This window comes from Pseudophryne corroboree, chromosome 1 (assembly GCF_028390025.1).
Source record: "Pseudophryne corroboree isolate aPseCor3 chromosome 1, aPseCor3.hap2, whole genome shotgun sequence".
Classification (NCBI taxonomy): Eukaryota; Metazoa; Chordata; class Amphibia; order Anura; family Myobatrachidae; genus Pseudophryne; species Pseudophryne corroboree.
Window position 1 is genome coordinate 689,196,758 of NC_086444.1, and position 17,929 is coordinate 689,214,686.

Sequence of the window (17,929 nt, forward strand, 5' to 3'; positions counted from 1 at the left end):
ATGAAACAAAGAGAGTGTACATTCAAACAATTCACTTATGTTTCATACACACCTTATACACACAGCCTGCAGGTCATTTAATACAATATTTTTAATAACTTTGTGTATTAAACAAAGTTTGTGTACATTGAGCCATCAGAAAACAAAGGTTGCACTATTTCACTCTCACTCAAAAAATTCTGTATTTCGGAATATTCCGTATTTTGGAATATTTGGATATGGGACACTCAACCTGTATTTCTCTTATGTTCCAGAATTCTGAGTTTTAATTCCCTCTTAGTTTTACCTATATAATGGTAACCACACGGCAAGTTAGCATGAAAATTACATAGGTTGTATTGCAATTTATAAAGCTTTTTAAAATTAGCTTTTCTGCTGCGGGGTACACTGGGCTCCACATGGAATGACATTGGGGTGTAAAGTAGGATCTTGATCCGAGGCACCAACAGGCTCAAAGCTTTGACTGTCCCAGAATGCCTAGCGCCGCCTCCTCTATAGCCCCGCCTCCGTGAACAGGAGCTCAGTTTTGTAGTCATGGCCAAAGTGATTCACTGAACTGTGTTGAGACACATGACTCAGTTCAGTGGAGTGTCTCGACACATGAGTCATGATTCATTTGGATTGGAATGTATTGCAGAGACAGTGCACATGATTCAGTGAGTTGCCAGAGAGACTCCGTGCTGGCAGACCAGTGCTGGTGACCAGAGGCGGATTGGCCATAGGTTCTACAGGGAAGATCCCCGGTGGGCCGGCGCGCCCGCGGGGCCTGTTTTGTTTGAGGACATGTGGTCCTATTTATAGACATAATGAATAAGATGCCAAACAATTTGCATATATGAAAATGACTTTTCCACTTAGCCTGTGATTGCAGATGATCTAGTGTATGCTCTGTCTGCCTGCTTGGCTGACATATAAGATTGAGTGAATAGTGATTGGGAAACGGTTGGTATAATAAGCAAGAAAATATATATTTCTAAAGAATTATATAGTTTCCTAAATTCTAAAAGTGTATCATATAATGTGCTCATAACATTTAATTTTATTTCCTTTTAACTGCCCTTGATGCTGGACATCCCCACTACCTGGAAAGTCTTGGGGGGAAGGTGCTGCTGCCATGGTCATTGGCTAGACCTTACACCTCTGGTGCTGCCCAAGTGGGGCCACTAGTACACATTTTTCCAGGGCCGCTTTTTGATCCCAATCCGCCCCTGCTGGTGACTCATGGAGGGAGTGACTCGGTCCTCTGGGAGTTGGCTCAGCTAGTTATTCAGCTGCACTGATTGTGCAGTGCATCTGGGGGAGGCAGCTGCTTATGCACTGATTATTAATAATATATTAACATAGATTCAGTGTTATGTTGTTATATTATTAATAACCAATTATTGCATACTAGTTACTGAATATGCACATAACTTCTGGCTGAGGAGAGAAAGCTTAACAGCCATGAAACACATATCATTCAGTCACAATCACATTGAGCAGGAACAGTGAGCACTGAGCTGAGAGCCCTGTACCGCAGGGGTTCCACCTCCTGCAGGCTAATGCTGCATGACTCAGATCCGTACACTGAGTCACTGAGTCTACACAGTGTACAACTGTCTCGACTCACAGGCAGACTCAGGATGAATGAATCAGGCACAGCGGTGCAGCACTCACTGACTGATGAGTCGTGACTGCTCCCTCGTCCCTCCCACTGGGTGTCACCCGGTATTGCCGCTGGCCAATCACAACAACACACTGAGTCTCCTCCCTCTGGCTGAGAGAGGCAACTGCTGCCGCTGTCTCGACTCATTAAACTGTGACTCGAATCCAGTGCCGTTTCTAGAGGCGGGCGAGCCGTGGCACTTTGCGTGTGTTTATCTACCCCTCTTCCCGAGCACTCCTGCTCGGGGGGCGGGGTTTCGCAGAATGACGCGTAGCGTCATTCCGCGAAACCCCGCCCCCCGAGCCGGAGTACTCAAGAAGGAGGAGGAGCAGTCAAGCCAGTGGAAGGAGGAGGCGGCCGGCGCGAGGGAGGTGAGGCGGCCCGACCTGAAGAGCGGGAAGGTCTTCTATGTAAGTAGTCTCTCGATCTCTCCCTTCCTTCCCCCCCACTTGACACCTGCCTGCCGCACTGTGTAAAATGGGGACACCTGCCTGCCGCGCTGTGTAAAATGGGGACGCCTGCCACGCTGTGTAAAATGGGGACACCTGCCTGCCGCGCTGTGTATAATGGGGACACCTGCCTGGCGCGCTGTGTAAAATGGGTACACCTGCCTGCTGCACTGTGTAAAATGGGGACACCTGCTTGCCGCACTGTGTAAAATGGGGACACCTGCCTGCCGCACTGTGTAAAATGGGGACACTTGCCTGTCGTACTGTTTAAAATGGGGACACTTGCCTGCCGTACTGTTTAAAATGGGGACACCTGCCTGCCGCACTGTGTAAAATGGGGACACGTGCCTGCCATACTTTGTAAAATGGGTACATGTGCCTGCTGTAATGTGTAAAATGGGGACTTTAGATTTTAATTATTTTTTCCCCTGTGGTGGCCGTGATGATAACAGATGAGACCACGCCCACTTTAACGAGACCACACCCATTTTAAGCAGGCCACGCCCCTTGCCGGGAGCACGCATGCTTTTTTTTTTTTAACAGCTATGGGGGGCGCTTTTTTTTTTTATAGCAATGGGGGGGGGGGCGCATTTTTAAATCTCGCACTGGGTGCCAAATTGGCTAGAAATGGCCCTGCTCGAATCATTCATACTTCCTGATGATTCGAGTCACTGTGTTGAGACAGAGAGTCAGTAGCCATCTCTACAGTTTTGTAGTTGGTGCCATGCAGTAAGCAGGCACTTAACAGGGGGGCTGCTCCAGCAGCCCTAAAAGAAGATTTTTAAGAAAATTGAAGACTTCAAGGGCTGCAGCAGAGACACTGACAGTGTTAGATGTCAGTGAGACATCTCCTGCTGCAGCTCCATCACCTCCCCCAGCGGCGCTGTACACTCCCGCGCCCTGGTTGCCGGGTACCTACAGCGGAGGCTCCGGTTTTATTCTCATGTTAGTCACACACATGGCCGCTGTTCTCCTGGATCACGTGGCCGCACTACAGGGAGGAGATGAGGGGTCCCCGCAACGGGACCCGCTGTAAATCGCGCTGGCGTGGACACTGTGGCAGTACAGGGACCCCACTAGACTACCAGGGCATGGGCACAGGTCGGTTTTCTCTCAAAAAACGTTTTCTTAAGCCCCCAGTACCCGGTGGTGATTTCCAGCAGGTGGATAAGGCTTTGACCTATTACGCCTCCCCCAGCACCAGGGCGCCATTTAGAGTAAATGTTCCCGCATTCAGCTGCATATCTCTCTCTCCCTCACTCCCAGTCAGTGTTTGGGCGCCATTACACAGAGCAACACTGTTCCTGGGACTGCCTGGGCAAATCCTCCTCTGTAAAGCCGCCTGCCTGTCAGCGCTGTGCATTTTACAAGACATTAGTTAAGAAAATATAAGATTTTAAACCTACCGGTAAATCTTTTTCTCCTAGTCCGTAGAGGATGCTGGGGACTCCGTAAGGACCATGTGTAATAGACAGGCTCCGCAGGAGACATGGGCACTAAAAAAGAACTTTAGGTATGGGTGTGCACTGGCTCCTCCCTCTATGCCCCTCTTCCAGACCTCAGTTAGAGAAACTGTGCCCAGAGGAGACGGACAGTACGAGGAAAGGATTTTTGTTAATCCAAGGGCAAGATTCATACCAGCCCACACCATTCACACCGTATAACTCGGGTAATACGAACCAGTTAACAGCATGAAACAACACAGCCTCAGTCAGAAACTGAACAAAACTGTAACATAACCCTTATGTAAGCAATAACTATATACAAGTCTTGCAGAAGCAGTCCGCACTGGGACGGGCGCCCAGCATCCTCTACGGACTAGGAGAAAAAGATTTACCAGTAGGTTTAAAATCGTATTTTCTCTTACGTCCTAGAGGATGCTGGGGACTCCGTAAGGACCATGGGGATTATACCAAAGTTCCCAAAGGGGCGGGAGAGTGCGGATGACTCTGCAGCACTGATTGAGCAAACATGAGGTCCTCCTCAGCCAGGGTATCAAACTTGTAAAACTTTGCTAAGGTGTTTGAACCCGACCAGGTAGCTGCTCGGCACAACTGTAATGCCGAGACGCCTCGGGCAGCCGCCCAAGAAGAGCCCACCTTCCTAGTGGAATGGGCCTTAACCGATTTGGTAACGACAATCCAGCCGTAGAATGAGCCTGCTGAATTGTGTTACAGATCCAGCGAGCAATAGCCTGCTTAGAAGCAGGAGCGCCAACCTTGTTGGCTGCATACAGGACAAACAGTGATTCTGTTTTTCTGACCCGAGCCGTTCTGGCCACGTAAATTTTCAAAGCCCTGACTACATCAAGGGACTCGGAATCCTCCAAGTCTCGCATAGCCACAGGCACCACAATAGGTTGGTTCATATGAAAAGATGAAACCACTTTGGGCAAGAATTGAGGACGAGTCCGCAATTCTGCTCTATCCACATGGAAAACCAGATAGGGGCTTTTGTGAGACAAAGCCGCCAACTCCGACACTCGCCTAGCTGAAGCCAAGGCTAACAACATAACCACTTTCCAAGTGAGATACTTTAATTCCACCGTTTTAAGTGGTTCAAACCAGTGGGACTTAAGGAAACTCAACACCACGTTAAGGTCCCAAGGCGCCACCGGAGGTACAAAAGGAGGCTGAATATGCAGCACTCCCTTCACAAAAGTCTGTACTTCTGGGAGAGAAGCTAATTCCTTCTGAAAGAAAATGGATAGGGCCGAAATCTGAACCTTAATGGAGCCTAATTTTAGGCCCAAATTCACTCCAGTTTGTAGGAAGTGAAGGAAACGGCCCAGATGGAATTCTTCCGTAGGAGCCTTCCTGGCCTCACACCAAGAAACATACTTCCGCCATATACGGTGATAATGTTTAGCTGTCACGTCCTTCCTAGCCTTTATCAGAGTAGGAATGACCTCATCCGCAATACCCTTTTCCGCTAGGATCCGGCGTTCAACCGCCATGCCGTCAAACGCAGCCGCGGTAAGGCTTGGAACAGACAGGGCCCCTATTGCAACAGGTCCTGTCTTAGCTGAAGGGGCCATGGATCTTCTGTGAGCATTTCCTGCAGATCCGGATACCAGGCCCTTCGCGGAACAATGAGAATTGTCTGTACTCCTCTTTTTCTTATGATTCTCAACACCTTGGGGATGAGAGGAAGAGGAGGAAACACATAGACCAACTGGAACACCCACGGTGTCACCAGGGCGTACACTGCCACCGCCTGAGGGTCTCTTGACCTGGCGCAATACCTCTGTAGTTTTTTGTTGAGGCGGGACGCCATCATGTCTTTTTGGGGCAGTCCCCACCGACTTGCAATCTGTGCGAAGACTTCCTGATGAAGTCCCCACTCTCCTGGATGTAGATCGTGTCTGCTGAGGAAGTCTGCTTCCCAGTTGTCCACCCCCGGAATGAACACTGCTGACAGTGCGCTGACATGATTTTCCGCCCAGCGAAGAATCCTGGTGGCTTCCGTCATTGCCACTCTGCTCCTTGTGCCGCCTTGGCGGTTTACATGAGCCACTGCGGTGATGTTGTCTGACTGAATCAGAACCGGTAGATCGCGAAGCAAAGTCTCCGCTTGACGAAGGGCGTTGTATATGGCCCTCAGCTCCAGGACGTTGATGTGAAGACAAGTCTCCTGGCTTGACCAAAGACCTTGGAAGTTTCTTCCCTGTGTGACTGCTCCCCAACCTCGGAGGCTCGCGTTCGTGGTTACCAGAATCCAATCCTGAATGCCGAACCTGCGACCCTCTAGAAGGTGAGCACTCTGCAGCCACCATAGGAGAGATACCTTGGCCCTGGGGGACAGGGTGATCAACTGATGAATCTGTAGACGTGACCCGGACCACTTGTCCAATAGGTCCCATTGGAAAGTCCTCGCATGGAACCTGACGAAGGGAACGGCCTCGTAAGACGCCACCATCTTTCCCAGGACTCGAGTGCAGTGATGCACTGACACCTGTTTTGGCTTCAATAGGTCCCTGACCAGAGTCACGAGTTCCTGGGCCTTTTCTATCGGAAGATAAACCCTTTTCTGGTTCGTATCCAGAATCATGCCTAAGAAGGTCAAATGAGTCGTAGGAACCAACTGTGACTTTGGGATATTGAGAATCCAGCTGTGTTGCTGCAACACCTTCATTGAAAGTGACACGCTGTTCAACAACTGCTCTCGTGATCTCGCTTTTATGAGATCGTCCAAGTACGGGATAATTGTGACACCCTGCTTGCACAGGAGCACCATCATCTCCGCCATTACCTTGGTGAAAATCCTCGGGGCCGTGGAAAGCCCAAACGGCAACGTCTGAAATTGGTAAAGACACTCCTGTACCGCAAATCTCAGGTACGCCTGATGAGGTGGATAAATGGGAACATGAAGGTATGCATCCTTGATGATACCATAAAATCCCCCCCTTCTAGGCTGGCGATGATCGCTCTGAGCGATTCCATCTTGAACTTGGACCTTTTCAAGTATAGGTTCAAGGATTTTAAATTTAGAATGGGTCTGACCGAACCGTCCGGTTTCGGGACTACAAACAGGGTTGAGTAATACCCCTTCCCTTGTTGAAGCAGGGGAACTTTGACCACCACCTGTTGAAGACACAATTTGTGAATCACATTTAAAACTATCTTCCTTTCTGGGGGAGAAGCTGGTAGGGCCGATTTGAGAAACCGGCGAGGAGGCACCTCTTCGAATTCCAGATTGTACCCCTGGGAAACAATTTCTATTGCCCAGGGATCCACCTGTGAGTGAACCCAGATGTGGCTGAAAAGTCGAAGACGTGCCCCCACTGGGGCGGACTCCCTCAGCGGAGCCCCAGCGTCATGCGGTGGATTTTGTAGAGGCCGGGGAGGACTTCTGCTACTGGGAACTAGCTGTGGTAAGCAGCTTTTTCCCTCTGCCCTTACCTCTGGCAAGAAAGGACGATCCTCGTACTCTCTTGTTTCTATTTGACCAAAAGGACTGCATATGATAATGTGGCGCTTTCTTAGGCTGTGAGGGAATATAAGGCAAAACATTTGATTTACCTGCCGTAGCTGTGGAAACCAGGTCCGAGAGACCTTCCCCAAACAATTCCTCACCCCTGTAAGGTAAAACCTCCACATGCCTCTTTGAGTCGGCATCACCTGTCCATTGCCGGGTCCATAGGACTCGTCTAGCAGAAATCGCCATAGCGTTGACTCTAGAACCCAGTAGGCCAATGTCTCTTTGAGCATCTCTTATATATAAGACAGCATCTTTAATATGACCCAGGCTCAATAACATGGTATCCTTATCTAGGGTATCAATTTCCGCCGATAAGGTATCTGTCCACGCTATTACAGCGTTACAAACCCAAGCCGACGCTATCGCCGGTCTGAGTAAGGTACCAGAATGTGTGTAAATGGACTTCAAGGTAGTCTCCTGCTAGCGATCAGCAGGATCCCTGAGGGTAGCCGTATCTTGGGATGGCAGCGCTACCTTTTTGGACCAGTGTGTCAATGCTTTGTCCACCCTTGGGGCGGATTCCCACCGTATCCTGTCCTTATTCGGGAAAGGATGCGCCATAAGAATCCTTTTGGGAATCTGCAGTTTTTTGTCTGGAGATTCCCAAGCCTTTTCAAATAACTCGTTCAGCTCATGAGACGGGGGAAAGGTTATCTCAGGTTTCTTTCCCTTATACATGTGTACCCTCGTGTCAGGGACAGGGGGGTCCTCTGTGATATGCAAAACATCTTTGATTGCAATAATCATATATTGAATACTTTTAGCCAATTTTGGCTGTTACTTTGCATCATCGTAGTCGGCACTGGATTCAGAATCCGTGTCGGTATCCGTGTCTACTATTTGGGATAGTGGGCGCTTTTGAGACCCCGAAGGTCCCTGTGACATAGTGGCAGGCAGGGCTTGACACCCTGCACATCCCTTGGACTCAGCTTTGTCCAACCTTTTGTGCAATAAATTCACATTAGCACTTAAAACATTCCACATATCCAACCAGTCAGGTGTCGGTGTTGCCGACGGAGACACCAGAGTCATTTGCTCCACCTCCTCCCTAGGAGAGCCTTCTACCTCAGACAAGCCGACACACGCGTACCGACACACCACACACTCAGGGAATCCTCTTATCTGAAGACAGTTCCCCCTTAAGGCCCTTTGGAGAGACAGAGAGAGAGTATGCCAGCACACACCCAGCGCTAATGACCCAGGGAAAAAACGCAATATGTTTACCCAGATAGTGCTGTTATCATCTATTTTGCGCCAAATTATGTGCCCCCCCCCTTCTTAAAAACCCTCTTTCACCGTGGTAAGCAGGGGAGAGTCCGGGGAGCTTCCTCTCAGCGGTGTGCTGTGGAGAAAATGGTGCTGGTGAGTGCTCAGGAACAAGCTCCGCCCCCTCAGCGGCGGGCTTCGGTCCCGCTGAAAAATAAAAAAAAACTGGCGGGGGTCTCATATATACAGTGCCTAGCCTGTATATTACTATTTAAGCCAGATTTTGAGGTCCTTATTGCTGCCCAGGGCGCCCCCCCTGCGCCCAGCACCCTTACAGTGACTGCCGTGTGTGTGCTGTGTGGGAGCAATGGCGCACAGCGTTACCGCTGTGCATTACCTCTATGAAGATCTGAAGTCTTCTGCCGCCTCTGAAGTCTTCTTTATTCACATACTCACCCGGCTTTTATCTTCCGGCTCTGCGAGGAGGACGGCGGCGCGGCTCTGGGACGAACGGCAAGGGTGAGATTTGCGTTCCATTCCCTCTGGAGCTAATGGTGTCCAGTAGCCTAAGAAACAGAGCCTAACATTAAAGTAGGTCTGTTTCTCTCCCCTCAGTCCCTCGATGCAGGGAGTCTGTTGCCAGCAGGCTCCCTGAAAATAAAAAACCTAACAAAATACTTGCTTTTCAGGAAACTCAGGAGAGCTCCCTGTAATGCACCCAGTCTCCTCTGGGCACAGTAATAAACTGAGGTCTGGAGGAGGGGCATAGAGGGAGGAGCCAGTGCACAGCCATACCTCTAAAGTTCTTTTTTAGTGCCCATGTCTCCTGCGGAGCCCGTCTATTCCCCATGGTCCTTACGGAGTCCCCAGCATCCTCTAGGACGTAAGAGAAAGTGCATTTAGTCAGGGTTATTTAGTACAAGTACCCTGTGATATACATCTAGTCTTTACTGTGCATTGTTATATTTAATTCAGTGTATTGCTAGTCCAGTGCAGTTTTATTGCATGTCATAATTTCTGCATTGTACAAACTGTGACTCTGTGTGTGTGCATATTGCTGCTGTGTGAACATTTCGTGTCTCTCACTCAAATTGCTCTCCCTATATTCTATAACCTGAGGGGGCTAAGTGTCAGGTTTGTCAGGTTTACCATAATATAGGCAGTTCACAGGATATACTCAGTGTGTATTTTTCTCTGTGATTTTCAGTCACCATATACCTCTTGAATCCCCTGTTTGTGCTGAAACACTGCACAGGGGGTTCTTGTCAGGTATTGTACAGCTGATATTGTACTGGGTTGCCCTGCATTGAGCTTTTGATTATGTCAGCTACAAAGGGAAACGGAGCTGGGGCTGATCCCACACTGTGTGGTGTTGATGCTGCAGACGCATTTGAGGATAACATAGCAGCTGAGGGTTCTGGTTCTGGGGGTTCCTTGCCCCCCAGTGGGACTGTAGCAACGGGGGTGCAAAATGACCCACCTTGGACTACCTTCTCCACGCTATTGAATATGCTGGTAACTAGACTAATGCCCCCTATGGGACCTCCTGTGCCGGTACAACAGCTTATGATCCCCGCGGAAAACCCGCCATGGGCAGATCAACTGTCCAATCAGTTACAGCAATTGAACCAATCACTGACTACTCAAAAGTCTAACCCTCGCCCGCATAAGGCCAAAGGGTCCTCTAAGCGGGCAATTATTTTCTCAAAATCCACCCATATCCCAGACACCTCGTCTGATGAGGATGGCACTTATATGGACCCTACAGATTCTGATCCTGATGATTCTGATGGGGAAGTTGTTTCGCAGATGGATGTTCCTGACTTGTTAGAGGCTATCAGGCTTATTCTTCAGGTTGATGATGAACAGGAGCCTGTGACTGCCCCTAAGAAACCGGACAGGTTTAAACGTCAGAAGGTGGTTATGCAAGTTTTACCTCACTCTGACCATTTAGTTGACATACGTCAGGAGTCCTGGGAAAATCCAGGAAAGAAGTTTATGCCTCACAAGAAGATGCTGGCTCACTACCCCCTCGCTGCGGAGCTTATTAAAAATTGGGAAACACCACCGCCATTGGATTCGCAAGTAGCGTGGCTGGTAGTATTGTGCGCTCTGCCTATAACTACTGTCACGTCCTTGAGAGAGCCGACGGACAAGCGTGTGGAGGGTTGTTTGAAGGCAATCTACACCCTAAACGGTGCAGTGCATAGGCCCACTATTGCAGCAACATGAGCTGTGGAAGCGTGGGCTCAGGAGCTGGAGGCGGAGTTGCCTTCCAAAGCTTCTGATCATGCTAGACAGTGCCTATCATATATTGTTACAGCGTCTCATTACATTAAAGAGGTGGCTTCTGATGGCGGTATTCTTGCAGCCAAAGCTTCTACTACGTCCATTTTGGCTCGCCGAATTCTCTGGTTAAGGCCCTGGTCTGTGGACATGGACTCTAAGAAAACCCTGGCGGTACTCCCCTTCAAAGTAGACATTCTTTTTGGAGAAAACCTTGACAAGATAGTGGCTGACTTAGCGTCTGCTAAAACAGCATGTCTTCCTACTACTGCCCCTTCGGTGGCGAAGGCTAAAAGTACTCCCTTTCGCTCCTTTCGTCCTTCAGGAAAAAGCAAAAGGTCAGGCATACCCAAAGCAGGTTCGCACTTCCAAACCCAATAAGCCCAAACCCAAACGGGCGTGGGCTGCCCGTCAGCCTGCTTCCAAGACTGACAAGCTTGCTGCATGACGGGGCAGGCCTCCCTCTTGGGGATACCAGAGTGGGGGGCCGACTTCTAGGGTTTACCCAGGAATGGTTGAAGACCACTTCCAGTGCCTGGGTACGGGAAGTCGTCACTCGAGGTTACGGCGTATCCTTCAAGAATCGTCCCCCTCATCAATTTTGCCTGACAGACATTCCTTCGGATCAGGTGAAGGCAAAGACTCTTCATTCGGTGGTACAGTCCCTCCTAGACACAGGAGTGGTAGTACAGGTGCCTCTGGCTCAGAGAGGCAAGGGGTTCTATTCACCACTGTTCCTAGTCCTGAAACCAAATGGGTCTTCCCGGCTCATTCTCAACCTCAGGTCCCTGAAAAAGTTTGTGAAGGTCTCCAAGTTTCGTATGGAAACTCTTCACTCTATTGTTCTAGCCTTGGAGCCTGGGTACTATATGGTCTCACTGGACATATAGGATGCTTACCTGCATATTCCCATTGCAGTGTCGCATCAGCAGTACCTGAGGTTTGCGGTTGGCAACCTCCATTACCAGTTTCGGGCGTTACCTTTTGGTTTGACCACGGCTCCGCGAGTCTTCACCAAAGTCATGGCGGTAATGACGGCTGTACTCCGCCGTCAAGGGGTCAGGATCCTACCGTACTTGGACGACTTGTTGATCCTGGCAAATTCCTCAGAGATTCTCCTACGTCATCTAGATTTGACTATCTAGTTCCTGCAAGCCCACGGGTGGCTCATCAACTGGAAGAAATCCTCCCTCGTCCCTGCTCAAAGCATGGTGCACCTGGGAGCGTTGTTGTACACTCACAACCAGCAGTTTTTCTTGTCTCCAGAGAAAGTCCTGAAGCTTCAGGACAGGATTCGATGCTTCCTGTCTCGTCCGCAAGTGTCGATTCATTCGGAAATGCAAGTGCTAGGTCTCATGGTGTCGGCTTTCGACATGGTGGAGTATGCTCAATTCCATTCCCGTACTCTCCAGAGGCTGATTCTTGCCAAGTGAGACGGCCTGCCTCACCAGATCAGGTCTCATATGATCTCATTATCTCCGGAGGTCCACCTGTCACTGAGCTGGTGGCTTTAGGACCAACGATTGAGCAGGGGTCGTCCCTTCTGGATCTCCAACTGGGTCCTTCTGATGACAGACGCCAGTCTGAGGGGTTGGGGCGTGGTGTTGGAGCAACACTCCCTTCAGGGTCGGTGGACCAAGAAGGAGTCTCTCCTCCCGATAAACATTCTGGAATTGCAGGCAGTGTTCAACTCATTGAACTTGGCCCAGCATCTAATACAGAACAGACCTGTTCAAGTATAGTCGGACAACGCCACCATGGTTGTATATATAAATCATCAAGGCGGCACTCGAAGCCGCATGGCAATGAGGGAAGTATCAAGGATTCTTCAATGGGCGGAATGCCATCTACCAGCCATATCGGCAGTGTTCATTCTGGGGGTCCTAAACTGGGAAGCGGACTTTCTCAATCATCAGGACATACACGCTGGAGAGTGGAGCCTCCATCCAGAAGTTTTTCAACTCCTCGTGGACAAGTGGGGCCTTCCAGATGTGGACCTGATGGCATCTTGGCACAATCACAAGGTTCCGGTCTTCGAAGCAAGGACAAGGGATCCTCAAGCAGCATTTGTGGACGCACTGGCAATTCCATGGAACTTTCGGCTGCCATACGTGTTCCCTCCGGTGTCACTCCTGCCCAGGGTAATAAGGAAGTTCAAGCAAGAAGGAGGAATCCTACTTCTGACGCTCCAGCGTGGCCCAGATGGCACTGGTTCTCAGACCTTCAGGGTCTCTCGATAGAGCGTCCCCTTCTTCTTCCGCAGCGCCCAGATCTCCTCATTAAGGGCCCCTGTGTATATCAGGATTTAGCTTGATTGGCTTTGACGGCGTGGCTCTTGAAGCTTCCGTCTTAAGGGCCAAAGGATTTTCTGAGGCGGTCATTCAAACCATGTTGAAGGCCCGGAAACCGGCTTCTGCCCGGATTTATCATAGGGTCTGGAATTCTTACTTTACTTGGTGCGCATCTAACAATCATGACGCTTACAAGTTTAGTATGGCCAAACTTTTGGCCTTTCTACAACAAGGCCTGGACTTGGGCCTTCGTCTAGCCTCCATCAAGGTTCATATTTCTGCCTTGTTGGTTTGGTTTCAGAGAAAAATTGCGACCTTACCTGATGTGCATACGTTCACTCAGGGTGTGTTGCGGATTCAACCTCCTTATGTCCCGCCGGTGGCCCCTTGGGACTTGTCGGTGGTTCTGGAGGCATTGCAAGGGTCTCCGTTTGAGAAGCTAAGTGCGTCATGGAGGGCGCCCTGTGGAGCCCAGTGTACCTTGGAAAAAGAGATTTAACAAAGGTAAGTTCTTACCATAAATCTCGTTTTTAGCATTCTTATTTTTATTATTTTGAAATACTTTGGTTCTTTCACCCAACAAGCATATTTTACAATTACCGCAGGTGAAAAAAACCTTTTAACCCTTATGAGAAATTCTTATCCTCTCCCCTTGGTACTTTATCTAAATAGCTTTATGACACAAAGGACTGTATGTTATTTGCTTTTTTGTATATTATATCTGGCCTCTCTGGAAGATGTTCTACCAGCACTGGGTCCAGTTTTAGTACATGCCAGTTTTTCTTAATTATCCTTCCTATTTCTTTATTTTTACTGTTAAATTGTGTTATAAAATGGGCAAAAAAACTTTCTTTACTCATATCTGGTTTTTCTATTGCTGTCTTTTTATTCTTAAATTCTAAAAGATCTATTCTATTTCTTTCTTTAGCTTTCATTTTTGATCTCTCAATTAAATTAGAGATGGATATCCCCGTTCCTTAAAACGTTTCGTATAAACCTGTGACAGTTCCTCAAATTTCCTTACATCTGTACAGTTTCTCCTCAATCTGGTAAATTGGGAGAAAGGGATATTTGTTTTCCATTTTTGGAGATGGCAGCTCGTAACTTCTAGGTAGCTATTACTATCTACATTTTTTAAAATGAGTATATGTTTCTATTTCCTTTTTGGACGGGAAATTTTCAGTACTTATAACCAGATCTAAAAATTCTGTTTTTGTACTATTCGTAACATGTGTAAATTTTAAATTATACTCATTCACATTAATTTGTGCCATTAATTTTTCAAAGCTGTTGGCATCGCCATTCCATATTATTAGGATATCATCTATGTACCTTTCAAACAGCACCAGATGATCTCGCATATCCCCTTTCAACATCTGTCTCCCAGTCTCCCATATACAAGTTTGCCAGACTCGGGGCACAAATACTACCCATAGCGGTCCCGCATGTCTGCAGGAACCACTCTTCTAGAAACACAAAATAATTAGTTTTCAATACAAATTCCAAACAATATCCTATAAAATGCACCATGCCCAAACTTATCTCTGGATCTTTTTGTGGAACACTTTTTATCACTTGTATCCCCTTTTCATGTGGGATTGCTGTATACAGTGTTTTTTTTTTATATATCTAGTAACAAAAACTTGTGATTGTTATTGCTATGTTGGTTTAATTGTAAGGGAATTCTAAGCTTGATTGCATTGTGACTGTATAAGCTGTGATGAAAGTATCCGATTAGGCACTGCTACTACAAAAACCAGGGTTCACGTCACCAAGGCCAACCCTCTGACGAAGTCCGATGATGAAACGCATTGGGGTGTGACCTGGTGACGTGTCTGCTACCTCCCGGATCAACTCCCTCCGTGAAGCGAGCTGCAGTGTTCCAACGCGTTGGGGATTCCCTCGGTGCGGCTTGCGGTGTCCTAACGCTAGAGCGGACGAGTGCTGGAGCTGATGCCGGTGATTATAAAAATCTAAAACCAAGTGGTAGTTCTAGTCCACTCAGAGGAATTTATAGGTACAAGCAAATTCTGTCTAGAGTGGTCCTATATATATATATATATGTATATGTATATATATATATATATATATATATATATGTTTGTGTATGTGTAACTATTTTAAAATAAAAACATACTGCACTATAAAGCACTCCTTCTAATCTTCATTTGGATACCTTTTCACGTGTGGGATTCCGGGGAACACATCTTGGAAGGAAGCTGCAGTCTGCATTATCACAGCTCGGTGCCTCTTAGTGAATATCGAGGATAAACCCTGGCTATATAACACGGGACTACTGTGAGCGCACCTGTACATTGTTTAATATATATATATATACTGTATATACATACAGCCAACAGAGGGTCCGTCTCTCCCATTAATGGCAATGCTGTGCCGGGTGACCTCACATAGGATCAAATATGCATGTGTATGGTGCGGCACTCCAGGCGACAAAGAACTCATGGCCAATGCACAAGTTGAAGAACAACTTTTCAATGCCTTTATTTGGGCATTTTCATCAGGTCATACATATATATATATACATATACACATACACACACACACACACACACATATATACTTTCTAACACTACCAAATGTCAAGGGCACCCCAACATTTCTGTGAGTACAGTACTCCCGTGCTTACCACCCCATATATAATTTCTTCCTTTTCTTTTTCTAGGTTAAAGAAATAACTTTTTTGAAAAATGCAGTCATGGAATGTGATGCTTGCGGTAAGTAACAGTTTACTAAGTAACAGATAAAGAATTCCTTACAAAAATGTAAATGTGTACTTAGAGTCCAGATATGGGCATTTGTGATGCCTCCCTCATGGTCAGGTTCTCCAAGCTTGCATTTCCATTCCTTCTTATATACAGTACTTTGTTATTCACTTATGGTGCCTGTTGTGCATTTATGTGTATTGCTTTGTGACCCAACTTTCCTATGAACCACCCACACTCTTGCATTCTCTTGTTTCTGTGCCCTTTGTATTGTCATTTTTAAAACTGGATAAACATGTAATAAGGACAATAAAAGAAATACATATTTGAATTGTTGTATAAAGACATATTTGGAAGGATTCATATGGAACACTCTTCCTTCTTTCTAGTCATATGTAGTAATGTGTATGTCCATTGTGCCTAAACCCTGAACTTAATCATGTGTGTTACTGTTTCAAGCATCTGAACAAAAATATCCAAGTTTATAGATAAATGTAATATTTTATGGATAGCTGTGCTGATACCTGAGGGTCAAGATGACAAGTGGTTGAGTGGAGGCCCTGGACTTTTCCTACTTTTTTCCCCCCACAAAATCAATTATTTAAATTTATTGTGCTATAATTTTGCCATAGTGCGTTGAGCATGTACAGTATGCTGCTGCAGTTGTAAATAATAGTGATTGTTAGTCTGCTATCACCATTTGCCAAGTGTCACGATGCTGGCGGTCAATTCTACAAAAATACCAATTTGAGAATTGCCACATGCGACGTGGGGGTCACTTTTGACACACGGTATTAATCAAACATGGTACACTGCCACCAGCCGAAAGGAACAGTACTATATTTGAAGGCAAACTTCGGCCCTTACCTTCATAAACAATTATTAATATTTCGAGAAATCGGTAACATGCCACACGGGCTTTGGTTCATCATAAACACAGAAAATCTGAACTAGAATTTTCTAAGTTTTATTCCAAGAATACTTCAGACCTTTAGGGGGACATTTGCGAAGCAGTGATAAAAGTGGAGAAGTAAGCCAGTGGAGAAGTTGCCCATGGCCACCAATCAGCATTGACATAACATTTATAATTTGCATACTATAAAAGCATACAGAGCAGCTGATTGGTGGCCATGGGCAACTTTTCCACTGGCTCACCTCTCCACTTTTATCACTGCTTAGAAAAGGTCTCCCTTAGTTACAAAAAAAGTGTTACAAAGATTATTAAGAAGATTTTAAAAATACACACAGATTATGGCACAATCTCCAACAAATGAAAAGAACTAAAAATACCGAAAACCTAACTCACTTACTCAAACGAACTTAGGTGGTTCTGTTGTGGGGTAATTTCACAAAATATGCAATGGTCATTTCCAGCGTGTAGCTGCTGTATTCCCCAAGAGATGCACCCTCAGTCCCAGTGAGAGGGGCAGATATAGCCCTCAGATGCAGCAGCCCCCACCCATGGGATTTTTAACCACCTCCCTGCTGGACACTAAACATACACCATTTTTACATACTGTAGGTGCCTCGCAACAGTCAGGGTGAGAGGGTTTAGCCCAGAGGGCACAGGAATCTCTTTCAAAGAGAGTGGGGTCTGTCAGGATCTGTACCTTGTCACCCCTGAATGGCTTTATGACTAGCCAGGAAGTTTAGTGTCTTAGTCATCTAAACATGTGGAATTCCTTTATTTTCCAACAGGTGTGATTGATCCGGACATTTCCCACTTATCAAGATTTATAACCTCTGGTCTGGTCATCGGCACATGGAGCAGTGCTTTCATCCTTAACTTTAGGGTCTGTAGATAAGAGTTGATTTCAGGAAGACAGAATCTGCTCTCTCTCTCTTCCCCAACCTGGATACATGTAGGTCAAATGCAGGACATAGTCTGTCAGCCATTTTGTCACAGAAACTTAGGTCACATCTAAGCTGAAAGAATACAAGATTTTATATATATATATATATATATATATATATATATCTCTATATATATATATATATATATATATATACACACACACACACACACACACACACACAGTCACTTGAAATCATTATTGGCGATTATTTCTGCAGGTAATCACCACACCTCAGATCACATATAATTTGTGATTCTCCTTTCTGCGTTTAAACATGACAGCAAGCATTTAGATATTTAGGTAGTGACATATTGTCTCTCTGTAATTTCTTCCATTGTCTATTAATTCTAGATCTTGTGCTTGTCATCTCCTTATTCATACTGTTTAACCAAACTGTATGGTAGTAAATGAGAGAGAGGTTATGGTCCAGTTTGGTACAACGAGATGCAGAATTTTGGCAGATATTCAGAATCATTGCAGGTTAGAGGTTTTT

General features: G+C 46.6%; 1 protein-coding gene across 2 annotated transcripts in view; it reads left to right on the forward strand.

Moving 5' to 3' along the window:
- COMP (cartilage oligomeric matrix protein) overlaps positions 1-17,929 on the forward strand; it is a 284,919-nt gene that overhangs the window by 27,336 nt on the left and 239,654 nt on the right. The window contains exon 2 of one of the 2 annotated variants that reach the window (XM_063914764.1): positions 15,541-15,592. In XM_063914764.1, the coding sequence (XP_063770834.1) occupies positions 15,541-15,592 (52 nt within the window). Of the gene's footprint in view, positions 1-15,540; positions 15,593-17,828; positions 17,917-17,929 lie in introns of those variants that run through there. The other variant, XM_063914765.1, reaches the window with a different exon arrangement.